A 14302-nucleotide genomic window follows, 5' to 3' on the forward strand; every position below is an offset into this window, starting at 1 on the left:
ATGTCCCTCTGAACAAAGGGAAGAAGGCTGGTCAATCCAAGAGAAAACATGATGAAACCAGCAAGCCTGATGATGGTGACGATGGTGATAATGACGATGGTCCTCCTTCTCCCAAGAAGCAGAAGAAGCAGGTCAGAATAGTGGTGAAGCCTACCCGGGTGGAACCAGCTGCTGAAGTGATCAGAAGGGTTGAAACTCTGCCAGAGTGACTAGATCATCAGCACAATCAAGTAAGTCTGCAGTTGCTTCTGATGATGATTTGAATTTATTTGATGCACTCCCCATCTCTGCCTTGCTCAAACAATCTTCAAATCCACTCACTCCCATTCCTGAGTCCCAACCAGCTGCACAAACCACCTCTCCACCACATTCCCCAAGGTCTTCATTTTTCCAACCTTCTCCAAATGAAGCACCTCTTTGGAATATGCTTCAGAACCAACCCACCGGACCCTCTGCTCCAACCTCACCTATTACCATCCAGTATAACCCATTAACTTCTGAACCCATCATCCATGAACAACCAAGCCCAACCAAACAGAACCTGGACCCAGAACCTCTGATCACTCTGTCCCAAGAGCATCAGAACGTCTGGCTCCCAGAACTACTGATACAGACTCTTCCACAGCCTATACACCTGTATCCTTCCCAATTAATGTTGCTGACTCTTCTCCCTCCAATAACTCTGAATCCATTAGAAAATTCATGGAGGTCAGAAAAGAAAAGGTGTCTACCTTAGAAGAGTACTATCTCACTTGTCCAAGCCCTAGGAGATATCCTGGCCCTAGACCTGAACGTCTAGTAGACCCAGATGAACCTATCTTGGCCAATCCTTTACATGAGGCAGACCCTTTGGCTCAACAAGTTCAACCTGCCCCTGACCAACAAGAGCCAGTTCAACCAGAACCCGAACCAGAACAATCTGTGTCTAACCACTCTTCGGTTAGATCACCAAACCCTCTGGTTGCAACTTCTGAACCATACCTTGGAGCCTCTGAACCTCATGTCCAACACATTGGCTCTCCACAAGGTGCCTCTGAAGCTCATAGCAGCAATCATCCAGCCTCTCCTGAAACCAACCTCTCTATAATTCCTTACACTCACCTCCGACCCACATCTCTCTCTGAGTGCATCAATATTTTCCATCATGAAGCTTCTTTGATGCTACGCAATGTGCAAGGTCAGACTGACCTAAGCGAAAATGCTGACTATGTGGCTGAAGAGTGGCACAGCCTGAGCACTTGGCTAGTGGCTCAAGTTCCAGTTATGATGCAGCTCCTGCATGCAGAGGGAAGTCAGAGGATCGAGGCTGCCAAGCAAAGGTTTGCTAGAAGGGTGGCTCTTCATGAACAAGAACAGAGACAGAAGCTTCTTGAAGCTATTGAAGAGGCCAGAAGAAAGCAAGAGCAAACAGAAGAAGCTGCACGTCTAGGCCGAGCTCAAGCTGAACAAGCAGATTAGAGGCAGAGAGACTTGAAGCTGAAGCTGAAGCCCGTAGACTGGCACCAGTGGTTTTTACTCGGTTTGCTTCTGCTTCCACTCCTGCTAATCAAGCTGCTCAGAATGTTCCTTCCAGATCTACTCATTCAGCTCGTCCAGACTCGACACCGTGGAACAACGTCTTAATACTCATGAGTCTATGCTGGTCGAAATGAAGCAAATGATGATGGAACTTCTGCGTCGATCTGATAAACCCTAGCTTTAGAATCTCTTCGCTTTTATTTTTCTTTAACTTCGTTTTATTTCGTTAATTTCTGTTTCCTTCTTTTTAATTACTTTACTTTGGTCGTTTGTGATTATCTATGCATATAAATATATCTGACATTATGTTTGCAAAATTTTCTTTATTCATAATAAACTGCGTTTACATCATACATTTTTTTCTTTTTCCTAAAATCCTAGAATGGAGGATCCCTCCTCATTCTTCTGCACTCTTGGCGCTGCTCTGACCTCTCCTTCTCCAGACGATCCAGTGAATACTGGATGTTGTTAAGATTGACGTTCAGCTCATCCCTCTCCATAATTTCTTCTGAAGTCTTGAGCTTCTTCTCTATAATTTCTTTCTCTTCCAGCAGCTTCAGTTCGAGCTGGCTGAGTTCTTGCACTTCCTCCACGAAGGCAAGAAATTCCCTCAAGTCTTTCTTCAGCTCTGGATGCAGGTCCTTCTCCAACAGTGTCCGTGTTAGCTCTGAGATGGTTGTTGTACCCTCTGGATGCCTAATGTTGAGGAACAAGTCCTCCTCAAAGGCTTTCTTTCTCAGCTCTTCTAGTGCTACCATGTATGATGCCATATTTCCTTTGTTGAAAGTGCTCGAGTTGTGAAGCTGACCCCTTTCTCCATCGCTTTATATAGGCTTCACTTTCTCTCTGAAAGTTAATGCTCCTACAGTTTCTCGAGGTTAAGTTCTTGGTAACTGACCCTTTTCTTTACTCCCTTGGCCGGTGGTAAACGTTTTCTTGTGCATTAACTCTTCTATTTATTTCGCCTAACTCTGATTCATGCATCGTTTTGGTTTTCTTCAAACTTAGACCTTCTCTAAGGGGGAGTACCTTGTACTTCAAGCTAAGTTTTTCACACCCCAAGCTTTTTGCTTATGACAAAAAGGGGGAGTACAACCCAGTTTTTGATGTGTAAGATGTGTTAGTGTGATTTATTTTTCTTTTGGAGAATTTAAGAGTTCCACCTTTATGACCATAGATGTGTCACTGGGCAAATACAAGGAATACATTTCACTTCTTCTGAAGTGATTTTAGTTTGACTCTGATACCAATACTCTGATACCTTGTCCGTTTGACTCTGATACCCAATACTCTGATACCTTGTCCGTTGACTCTGGATTACTTATGCGCTCTGATTAAACTATTTCATCTATGTCATAAGTTATTCACTCTGAACTCTAATATTATTTATCTCAGAATCTAGACTTTTCTAATGTTTTCATCAAGTATAAGATTCAGGGGAGCTAAGCTCAGAATCAAGCAGTAACTTGAATTCAGAAAGGCAAAAAAAAACTATTCACATCAGGATAAGTTTTATTCTATATCCCTAAACTCTGAGTGAATTCAGTTTATTGGTTTAAGAATTGTTCATCAAAAATCTTAGTTTTGTCATCATCAAAAAGGGGGAGATGGTAAGATCAAGCACTGTGCATAAAGATTGACCCAAGCAACGCTTTCGCATTCTCAATGTTCACTCTGAACAGTTGAAAAGCTTCAGAAGATCTGGAGTCTTACAAACTCTGATATGGAAACCAGCCACCAGAAGTTCTGAGATCCAGAAGATCTGACAACCAAAAGACTCTGACGATTCAGAAGCTCTGATGGTGTAGAAGAGTCTGACAATACAGACTCTGAAGAGTGAAGGCTCTGATGTTCAGATGCAAGAAACTCGGAAGACCATGTACTTCCCTCTGAGTTCAGAATCAGAATCAGAAGATACAACGGTCAAAGGATCTGTGCTTTCCCTCTGACTCTGATCAATCAGCTTCACAATGTAAATATATTGTATTTTAACCAATTAAACATAAACCATTATTTCTAATTATAATGTTCTTCTATTGTACACTAACCAATATAGAAAATATAAAAAGTCACAAAGAATACACAACAACATATTTCATTAATTAACAACTGCAAACCAGTGCAAGTTACATAACCATAGTACTTAGTAACATACTTAGAAAAATACTTAACCACAACACCAAACTCCTATTTTACAATAGGCCAGAATCCCAAATATACCCATGCCATTATCATCACACAAACCACAAAAGAGAAACCACCAAACTGCTAGGTGACCCATAGATCAAAAGAAGCACACTACACTGGTTATTATTTCATACTAATATAACTCCTTCTTCTCCACTTTGACATTCTTCATCTTCAGTTTAGGAACAGTTGGAGGTTTCTTACAATCTTCATCAGCCTTCCTCTTGAAAATGTTAGCAGAGCTTCCCACATATGAAGGATCACTAAAGAGAAGGGGTTAGAACCTCAGGGGATAAACCCACACAGGACTCAGAGGGGTCCTCAACTGCTACCTTATCTCCAGCAGAATTAACAACCAGTCAAAGGAGTGGGGCACCTAGCCTAAACATCATCAAAAATATATCATCAGTCAGAAATTCAATTCCAAATTCCAAATAAACAAAAGAAAACCCATTGAAAACAAAATTAATCTATTCAATGGTTTACCAAATTTGAAGTCTGGGAAGCAGAAATTGCCTTAAAGGCTTCTATAATAGAAGGATCATCACAAATACGCTTCACACAATAAGAGTCATCAAACTGGAAAAAATTATTAGATTTCTTCTCCACCTTAAACAGCAATTTTCCCTACCAATTGTTCTTCCATCAAGGGAGTAATCTCAGCAGATTTAGGATCCTACAATAATAAAATGAAATTCATTCATTCATTATACACAAGAACAAAATATATTAAAATAAGCATTCACATCTGCCACAAATTGTGTTCATGTTATTATTTACTTGCGAGTTTATCTAATCTGACAAAAATAAAATGGATACTTCAAATTTCCCAACATATCCTTGCAAGACTTCTTAATGAGATGATGAGCATCAGAGTCAAACAACAGAAAATTTCCAGAATCAGTGCCATCAAACACCTCAAGCTTAATCTTGTACTAAAAAGCAAAAAATTGGTTGCTAACAATATCAAAATTCAATTAAAGTTAACATTTTTCATATTTCAGGTCACAAGAACAGCACCTTGCAGAAACATCCATAACATGCTTACAGCAACCGGGGCAGAAATATAATCCATCATCAAAAGTCACAGCTTTGTGACACTTGCATGCAAAATACCACCATGGATCATCTTGCAACAAACCAACCACAGTTCCATAAACAATAAACAATCCATCCTGCAAACAACCAGAGAAATAACCCTATTAACTTTGCACAACCAATAACCTTAAATCTGGAAAACAAAAATAGCAAAATACCTCAGTAGTTTCATTCAAAGCACATATAGTTTTCTTAGGATAGTTGTTCATAAAATCTTCAAAATTGGAACAGAAGGATTAGGAGAAATAATATGCCCCACAGGTTGATTGGGCTGCATATTAAGGCCAGATATGCTACAATAAAACAAAAGACAAATCAGAAAATTCAGAAACAAGTCAACCTAAAAATTACAAATAACAACATCTCAAAACTAATCGGTCCATCAAAGATTCAGCTTCAGCAACCTCAGGATTAAAGATAATCCTCGATGCTTTCATTACATTCTGAAGAACATTCTTACCTGTAATAAAAACAACAGAAATTAAGTGGAAATCCAATATGATTATCATTCCTTGTATAAATAAAAAAGTACCTCTAAATGACTTAAGCTTTGCAAGCTGGAGAACCACAACAGGCTTTTCCAAAGGATTAGAACTAAGGTAGTCCAATACAATCTGAACATACTCTCCAAAAAGGGCACACTCCAGTTTTCCTCTGTTAAAAAATAAAATAAACACACATATAAATACAAAATAGTAACAGGAAATAACTTACAACAGAAGGCTGAAGCAAATATTGAAATCCTTCTTAAATAACGATAGGCCATACTTGTCATCACTAATTTCAAGCAACATCATCTTTGTAACAATGTCATCCTTGACATAAGTCCTTTCCTCAGAGGTAGCTGTCAACAAACCAATCATATCTACATCGAAATATTTGGATGAGAAAATTTCAAACAAAATCTATAGCCTAGGCTCATTGTTAAAAAACACCCACCAACTAAGTATTCCGTCTGGAAGCCATCATCATTAAGTTAAGCAGAATCCTTCAGAGAAAATCCCCACCTTGGGATAATGCTACTCTCAGCTGGAATGATCTTAGTTTTAGGATTAAAAAGAATCCTAAAAGGATGATCAGTAGGTCGATAGGCACCCAAATTGGGGATCAAGTGAAAAAATGTAATGATATAAACATTTCCTTCCACGAATTGTTCACCCCACTTCCTAAACATGAGCTTCCTCACAGTTGCTTGGATTTTTCCACCCTAAAATGACACATAATATTACATTATTATCTGAAGTACAATCAAATAACAAAATCAATCTAAGGGACATGAAGAAAAATTAACATACATATTCAGCAAAAAAATCACAATATCACAATACTAACAATAAAAAAAAAAACAAAGCGTAAAAGAACAATATGATTATTTAGTGTAGAAAAATTTTGCTTCTTGCTTGCTCTATCGTGGTATGATAGGTTCACTTCTATACTTAACTGCATCTAGGCCAGATATATTATTTAGTGTTCACTTATGTGCTGTTAAGAGGATCCTAAGGTATCTGAAAGGCACCACTAACCTTGGCTTGATGTATAAGAAAACATCAGAGTATAAGCTTTCAGGTTATTGTGATGTTGATTATGCTGGAGATAGAACAGAGAGAAAAAGCACTTCTCGAAATTGTTAATTTCTGGGAAGCAATTTAGTCTCATGGGCAAGCAAGAGGCAATCAACAATTGCTCTATCAACTGCAGAGGCAGAATATATCTCAGCAGCAATATGCAGCACCCAGATGCTCTGGATGAAACATCAGCTGGAGGACTATCAGATCCTTGAGAGCAATATCCCAATCTATTGTGATAACACTGCTGCAATATCATTGAGTAAGAATCCTATCTTACATTCAAGGGCAAAGCACAAGTATCACTTTATTAGAGATTATGTACAGAAGGGCGTACTTCTTCTGAAGTTTATTGATACTGACCATCAATGGGCAGATATCTTTACAAAGCCCTTAGCAGAGGATAGATTTAATTTTATTCTGAAAAATCTGAATATGGACTTTTGTCCAGAGTGAAGATCGATCAGAACTCTGACTATGATACTTCTTGATCAGAAGATGTCTAGTCCAGAAGGTAACTCCATCAGAGTGTATGTACCCATTGGTGCTGACTCTGAAGCTGAGACAGTAACACGTGTGTCAGTATCTCTGATGCATAGTTCCTTGTGCCCGTGTGACAGTCTGTCATGATGTGTGTACATGTGCTTCTCTCCTGTGTGTGATACGTGTATTTACTGTTACTATCATGTCTTTAATTTTTAACCGTTGATTTTAAATTTACCTTTTGATCAACAACGGTTATTTGACAAAACCCACTATACACACACGATCTCCTACACTTACGATTTTTACTCTCTCTCTTCTGTTTTTTCCAAAACCGCTTACCCACGATCTCTCTCTCGCTCTCTATTCATCTTTAACCTTCATCTTCTACCCAAAACCTTCAACCGCTCCAACAATGGTGAGACAAACCAGAAGTGAAGCCGCTGAAGCAACAAGTTTCCCTCAAATGGTAGTGGGTCAAGCTACAGGCCAAATGGGTCCTGAAGCTCCTGATCAAGGTCAAGAGCAAGTAATTCCGATTGCAGAACGGGCTTGTGCCGTTCATTGTGTGTATGCTCCTGAAGAACTTCAAGTACTGGCAGAATGGAGATTCGACCTAGACAATCTTGCTACAAATGGGTATGACATTCGTCCTGAAGTCCGTGTTCAAGGCTGGGAAAATTACTTCAACAGGCTTCGAGGACCGGTGTATGACAAATTGGTCAAGGAATTCTGGAAACACGCTGACTGCGATGACACTCAAGTGGTATCCCACGTTCTTGGAAGGAGGATCATAGTTACAGAGAAATCATTCGTGAACCTACTGGGTGCAGAGTATGCAAATGGGTATCGATTTCAACTCACTGAATCGATGCTGAAACCCAGAACGAAGGATGAGACCAACAAGGCCCTGTACACCACATACAAACCGGGCAAGACTGATTACAAGGTGCTGGACCTTCATCCCAAGCTCAGAATCTGGCACAAGATTCTGCTCAACTGTATCAACAAGAGACCAAAGGGCAGTTCCCCAGATTACATCAACTTCAACCAGAAGGCAATGTTGTTTTTCATCCAAGACAAGACGAAGATCTGCCTCCCCTTCTTCCTATTCTCTTACTTGAAGGAGTGTATCAAGAAGTCCAGAACTACTGCCTCCATCAAATCAGCAATCAAGTATATCCCTTTTGGAAGATTGCTATCAGATCTCTTCATTGAGAGCAACCTTGTGCAAGATCTGGTCAACGCCGGATGCATAGAGGATCTGACCACCATTGTCAGTGATGTCTTCACTGCCAATTCTCTAAAGAAGATGGGTCTGGTCAAGAACAAAATCGCCCCATCTCATGAAGACACATCTTCTGAAATCAGAAAGAGAAGGGTGCCTCTGAATGACTACCCTCTGTGGACACAGGCAGACAACCCAGAAGCTATTAGGTTCTATGTTGAAGACCTAAGGGCTCAAGGCTTTGAAATTGATCTAGATGAATTCTTCCGAAGACTGCCGCCAGCTCAAGAGTTTGACTCTCCTCCCAAGAGGAAAGTTAAGAGGAAGATGGTCTTAGAAGAATCCTCTGAGGAATCTGATGGCTCTCAGAAGAAGAAGAATAAGGCTGACCAGCCAAAGAGGAAACATGATGAAACCATCAAGCCTGATGCTGGTGGTGATGATAACATTGGTCCTAAGAAAAAGAAGAAACAAGTCAGACTTGTGGTTAAGCCTACAAATGTGGAACCTGCTGCTCAAGTGATCAGAAGGAATGAGACTCCTGTCAGAGTGACTCGGTCTTCAGCACGATCATCAAGTAAGTCTGCTATTGCTTCTCATGATGATTTAGATACATTTGATGCACTCCCCATCTCTGCTATGCTGAAACATTCCTCCAACCCACTCACTCCTATCCCAGAGTCCCAACCAGCCACACAAACCACTTCACCACCCAATTCACCAAGGTCTTCATTTTTCCAACCTTCTCCAAATGAAGCACCTCTCTGGAATATGCTTCAGAACCAACCTACCGGACCCTCTGATCCAACCTCACCTATCACCATCCAATACAACCCATTAACTTCTGAACCCATCATCCCTGACCAACCAGAACTTAACCAACCAGAACCTGAACACAGAACTTCTGATCACTCTGTCCCCAGAGCATCAGAACGTCTGGTTGCCAGAACCACTGATACAGATTCATCAAGTGTCTGGACACCTGTATCATTCCCAATCAATGTTGCTGACTCCTCCCCTTCCAACAACTCTGAATCCATTCGGAAATTCATGGAGGTCAGAAAAGAAAAGGTGTCTTCCCTAGAAGAGTATTACCTCACTTGTCCAAGCCCTAGGAGATATCCTGGCCCTAGACCTGAACATCTAGTTGACCCAGATGAAGCTATCTTGGCCAATCCTTTACATGAGGCAGACCCTTTAGCTCAACAGGCTCAACCTGACCCTATCCAACAAGAGCCAGTTCAACCAGACCCAGAACAATCTGTGTCTAACCACTCTTCGGTTAGATCACCCAATCCTCTGGTTGAAACCTCTGAACCTCACCTTGATGCATCTGTACAACATGTTCAAAAACTTTAACATTGGCTCTCCTCAAGGTGTTTCTGAGGCACACAGCAGCAATCACCCAACCTCTCCAGACCAATACCTCTCCATAGTTCCCTACACTCACCTCAGACCCACCTCTCTCTCCGAGTGCATCAATGTGTTTAATCAAGAAGCTTCTTTGATGCTACGCAACGTGCAAGGTCACACTGACCTGAGTGAGAATCCTGACTCTGTTGCTGAGGAATGGGATAATCTGAGTACTTGGTTAGTTGCTCAGGTCCCTGCTATGATGAGTCATCTCATTGCTGAAAGGGATCAGAGTATAGCAGCTGCTAAGCAGAGGTTTGCCAGAAGAGTGGCTCTTCATGAACAACAACAGAGACATAAGCTTCTTGAAGCTATTGAAGAGGCCAGAAGAAAGAAAGAACAAGCAGAAGAAGCTGCACGTCAAACAGCAGCTCAAGCTGAACAAGCTCGGTTAGAGGCAGAAAGACTTGAAGCTAAAGCTGAAGCACTTAGATGCCAAGCACTTGCACCAATGGTTTTTACTCCTGTTGCTTCTGCTTCCATTCCAGCTCCTCAAGCTGCTCAGAATGTTCCTTCCAGTTCTACACAGTCAAGCTCGTCCAGACTCGACATCATGGAACAACGTCTTGATATTCATGAGTCCATGCTGATTGACATGAAGCAAATGATGATGGAACTTCTGCGTCGCACTGATAAACCTTAGCTTTAGGATCTCTTCGTTTTTCCCTCTTAACTTTGTTTGATTTTAACTTCTGTTTAATTTTTAGTTCTTTTTTTATTTTGCTTTGTTCGTTTGTGATTATATATGTATATGTATATGCATATATATATATATATATATATATATATATATATTTGTCACTCTGTGCTTGCAAAATATTTTCTTTATTCATAATCATCATATGTTTACATCATACATTTTCTTTTTCTAAAGTCTATAATGGAGGATCCCTCCTCATTCTTCTGCACTCCTGGCGCTGCTCTGACCTCTTCTTCTCCAGACGATCCAGTGAATACTGGATGTTGTTGAGACTGTCTTTTAGCTCATCCCTCTCCAGAGTTTCTTCTGAAGTCTTGAGCTTCTTTTCTATGATTTCTTTCTCTTCCAGCAGCTTCAGTTCAAACTGGCTGAGCTCTTGTACTTCCTCCACAAAGGCAAGGAATTCCTCTAACGACTCTGACGACTCAGAAGCTCTAATGGTGTAGAAGACTCTGACAATCCAGACTCTGAAGAGTGAAGGCTCTGATGTTCAGAAGCAAGAAGCTCGGAAGACCATGTACTTCCCTCTGAGTTGAGAATCAGAAGATACAACGGTCAGAGGATCTGTGCTTTCCCTCTGTCTCTGATCAATCAGCTTCACAATGTAAATATATTGTATTTTAACCAATTAAACATTAAACATTATTTCTAATTATAATGTTCTTCTATTGTACACTAACCAAATATAGAAAATATAAAAAGTCACAAAGAATACACAACAACATATTTCATTAATTAACAACTGCAACATAGTTGCAAACCAGTGCAAGTTACATAACCATAGTACTTAGTAACATACTTAACCACAACACCAAACTCCTATTTTACAATAGGCCATAATAACTCCCAAAATATACCCATGCCATTATCATCACACATACCACAAAAGAGAAACCACCAAACTGCTAGATGACCCATAGATCAAAAGAAGCACACTACACTGGTTATTATTTCATACTAATATAACTACTTCTTCTCCACTTTGACATTCTTCATCTTTAGTTTAGGAACAGTTGGAGGTTTCTTACAATCTTCATCAGCCTTCCTCTTGAAAATGTTAGCAGAGCTTCCCACATATGAAGGATCACTACCAAGAGAAGGGGTTAGAACCTCAGGGGATAAAACCACACAGGACTCAGAGGGGTCCTCAACTGCTACCTTATCTCCAGCAGAATTAACAACAGTCAAAGGAGTGGGGCACCTAGCCTAAACATCATCAAAATATATCATCAGTCAGAAATCAATTCCAAATTCCAAATAAACACAAGAAAACCCATTGAAAACAAAATTAATCTATTCAATGGTTTACCAAATTTGAAGTCTGGGCAGCAGAAATTGCCTTAAAGGCTTCTATAATAGAAGGATCATCACAAATACGCTTCACACAATAAGAGTCATCAAACTGGAAAAAATTATTAGATTTCTTCTCCACCTTAAACAGCAATTCTTTCCCTACCAATTGTTCTTCCATCAAGGGAGTAATCTCAGCAGATTTAGGATCCTACAATAAGAAAATGAAATTCATTCATTATACACAAGAACAAAATATATTAAAATAAGCATTCACATCTGCCACAAATTGTGTTCCATGTTATTATTTACTTGCGGGTTATCCAATCTGACAAAAATAAAATGGATACCTTCAAATTTCCCAACATATCCTTGCAAGACTTCTTAATGAGATGATGAGCATCAGAGTCAAACAACAAAAAATTTCCAGAATCAGTGCCATCAAACACCTCAAGCTTAATCTTGTATCTACAAAGCAAAAAATTGGTTACTAAAAATATCAAAAATTCAATTAAAGTTAACACTATTCATATTTCAGGTCACAAGAACAGCACCTTGCAGAAACATCCATAACATGCTTACAGCAACCGGGGCAGAAATATAATCCATCATCAAAAGTCACAGCTTTGTGACACTTGCATGCAAAATACCACCATGGATCATCTTGCAACAACCCAACCACAGTTCCATAAACAATAAACAATCCATCCTGCAAACAAACCAGAGAAATAACCCTATTAACTTTGCACAACCAATAACCTTAAATCTGGAAAACAAAAATAGCAAAATACCTCAGTAGTTTCATTCAAAGCACATATAGTTTTCTTAGGATAGTTGTTCATAAAATCTTCAAAAATTGGAACAGAAGGATTAGGAGAAATAATATGCCCCACAGGTTGATTGGGCTGCATATTAAGGCCAGATATGCTACAATAAAACAAAAGACAAATCAGAAAATTCAGAAACAAGTCAACCTAAAAATTACAAATAACAAACATCTCAAAACTAACCGGTCCATCAAAGATTCAGCTTCAGCAACCTCAGGATTAAAGATAATCCTCGATGCTTTCATTACATTCTGAAGAACATTCTTACCTGTAATAAAAACAACAGAAATTAAGTGGAAATCCAATATGATTATCATTCCTTGTATAAATAAAAAAGTACCTCTAAATGACTTAAGCTTTGCAAGCTGGAGAACCACAACAGGCTTTTCCAAAGGATTAGAACTAAGGTAGTCCAATACAATCTGAACATACTCTCCAAAAAGGGCACACTCCAGTTTTCCTCTGTTAAAAAATAAAATAAACACACATATAAATACAAAATAGTAACAGGAAATAACTTACAACAGAAGGCTGAAGCAAATATTGAAATCCTTCTTAAATAACGATAGGCCATACTTGTCATCACTAATTTCAAGCAACATCATCTTTGTAACAATGTCATCCTTGACATAAGTCCTTTCCTCAGAGGTAGCTGTCAACAAACCAATCATATCTACATCGAAATATTTGGATGAGAAAATTTCAAACAAAATCTATAGCCTAGGCTCATTGTTAAAAAACACCCACCAACTAAGTATTCCGTCTGGAAGCCATCATCATTAAGTTGAGCAGAATCCTTCAGAGAAAATCCCCACCTTGGGATAATGCTACTCTCAGCTGGAATGATCTTAGTTTTAGGATTAAAAAGAATCCTAAAAGGATGATCAGTAGGTCGATAGGCACCCAAATTGGGGATCAAGTGAAAAAATGTAATGATATAAACATTTCCTTCCACGAATTGTTCACCCCACTTCCTAAACATGAGCTTCCTCACAGTTGCTTGGATTTTTCCACCCTAAAATGACACATAATATTACATTATTATCTGAAGTACAATCAAATAACAAAATCAATCTAAGGGACATGAAGAAAAATTAACATACATATTCAGCAAAAAAATCACAATATCACAATACTAACAATAAAAAAAAAAAAACAAAGCGTAAAAGAACATCACACATACATGTTGATCCAGTAAAATCAACTCCATTGAAGCAGGTTTGTTTTCCCCAGCAAACCCATCAGCAATCCATAGTCGAACAACTCTCACTTTGATCCTCCAATTGTGATTTGGAGGGCACAGGGTCACAACGGGATCAATTGCAACAGACGATGCCATCAAAAACCAAAAACGAATTACCAATTTAAAGACACAAATTTTTGTTCTCAGAATAATGTTGAACGTTTATGCCTGATATCCATTCAACACCAGTCCCTTTTATACCCATGATCAAAAGCAAATGAACCCCATAAAAGTTTTTTTCTCACAAAACATTAAAAAAGTTTTCCAAAAAGTTAACACCAACAAAAAGGTAAATGACAAAGATTTCCTCTAAAAGGTTCAGCAAAAAATCACTGATCACTTTTCTGAAGGTATGAAAAACGGTAGAAAGGGGGGGTTTGAATAACGTTTTCAGTACAAAACTTCCACCTTAAAGATTTTGACAAATCTTTCGAGAACTTAAGTGCTAAAGATAAGAGATAGAAAAGCACACAAGGATTTTATCCTGGTTCACTTGATAAATCACTCAAGCTACTCCAGTCCACCCGTTAAGGTGATTTCTTCCTTCTTAGAATGAAGGCAATCCACTAATCAGGTAAGAGTTACAGCTGCACTTGAAACTTACAAGTGACTAACAATTACACTGACTTAGCTCACACTAAGATTCACTCTCTTAGTCTTCTCTAGGATCCGATCAACCTTGATCTCCTAAAGGAACTAAACAAACTGTTTATCAAGGAATTGTTTACAAGAGATTTGCTTCTAAAAAGC

At 39.1% G+C, this 14302-nt stretch overlaps 2 protein-coding genes across 2 annotated transcripts; both read right to left on the reverse strand.

Annotated features, from left to right (window-relative positions):
• Positions 1-5150: 5150 nt before the first annotated feature.
• Positions 5151-6117, reverse strand: LOC130719208 (uncharacterized). The gene is made up of 4 exons (XM_057569841.1): positions 5743-6117; positions 5572-5668; positions 5336-5457; positions 5151-5263 (listed from the first exon to the last, which is right to left on the reverse strand). Exons 2-4 carry the CDS (start codon positions 5664-5666, stop codon positions 5151-5153), a joined length of 330 nt encoding a protein of 109 aa, XP_057425824.1. The 5' UTR covers positions 5667-5668; positions 5743-6117.
• A 4979-nt stretch (positions 6118-11096) lies between these two features.
• LOC130718961 (replication protein A 70 kDa DNA-binding subunit C-like) lies at positions 11097-13860 on the reverse strand. The gene is made up of 10 exons (XM_057569617.1): positions 13493-13860; positions 13057-13324; positions 12886-12982; positions 12650-12771; positions 12493-12577; positions 12274-12409; positions 12037-12191; positions 11833-11950; positions 11502-11693; positions 11097-11398 (listed from the first exon to the last, which is right to left on the reverse strand). The coding sequence occupies exons 1-10, from the start codon at positions 13646-13648 to the stop codon at positions 11159-11161; spliced, it is 1569 nt and encodes a 522-aa protein (XP_057425600.1). The 5' UTR covers positions 13649-13860; the 3' UTR covers positions 11097-11158.
• Between the last annotated feature and the right edge of the window lie 442 nt (positions 13861-14302).

Source organism: Lotus japonicus, chromosome 5 (genome assembly GCF_012489685.1).
Source record: "Lotus japonicus ecotype B-129 chromosome 5, LjGifu_v1.2".
NCBI lineage: Eukaryota > Viridiplantae > Streptophyta > Magnoliopsida > Fabales > Fabaceae > Lotus > Lotus japonicus.

Excerpts from the sequence above, each read along its gene's own strand:
- LOC130719208 (XM_057569841.1), bottom strand. The coding sequence starts at position 5,666 with ATGATTGGTTTGTTGACAGCTACCTCTGAGGAAAGGACTTATGTCAAG. Across the intron at positions 5,458-5,571 it reads CTTGAAATTAGTGATGACAA|AGGAAAACTGGAGTGTGCCC; the intron begins GTATGGCCTATC and ends ATTTTTTAACAG. Across the intron at positions 5,264-5,335 it reads AAAGCTTAAGTCATTTAGAG|GTAAGAATGTTCTTCAGAAT; the intron begins GTACTTTTTTAT and ends TTTTTATTACAG.
- LOC130718961 (XM_057569617.1), bottom strand. The coding sequence starts at position 13,648 with ATGGCATCGTCTGTTGCAATTGATCCCGTTGTGACCCTGTGCCCTCCA. Across the intron at positions 12,983-13,056 it reads CCAGACGGAATACTTAGTTG|ATATGATTGGTTTGTTGACA; the intron begins GTGGGTGTTTTT and ends ATTTCGATGTAG. Across the intron at positions 11,694-11,832 it reads ATATGTTGGGAAATTTGAAG|GATCCTAAATCTGCTGAGAT; the intron begins GTATCCATTTTA and ends TTCTTATTGTAG.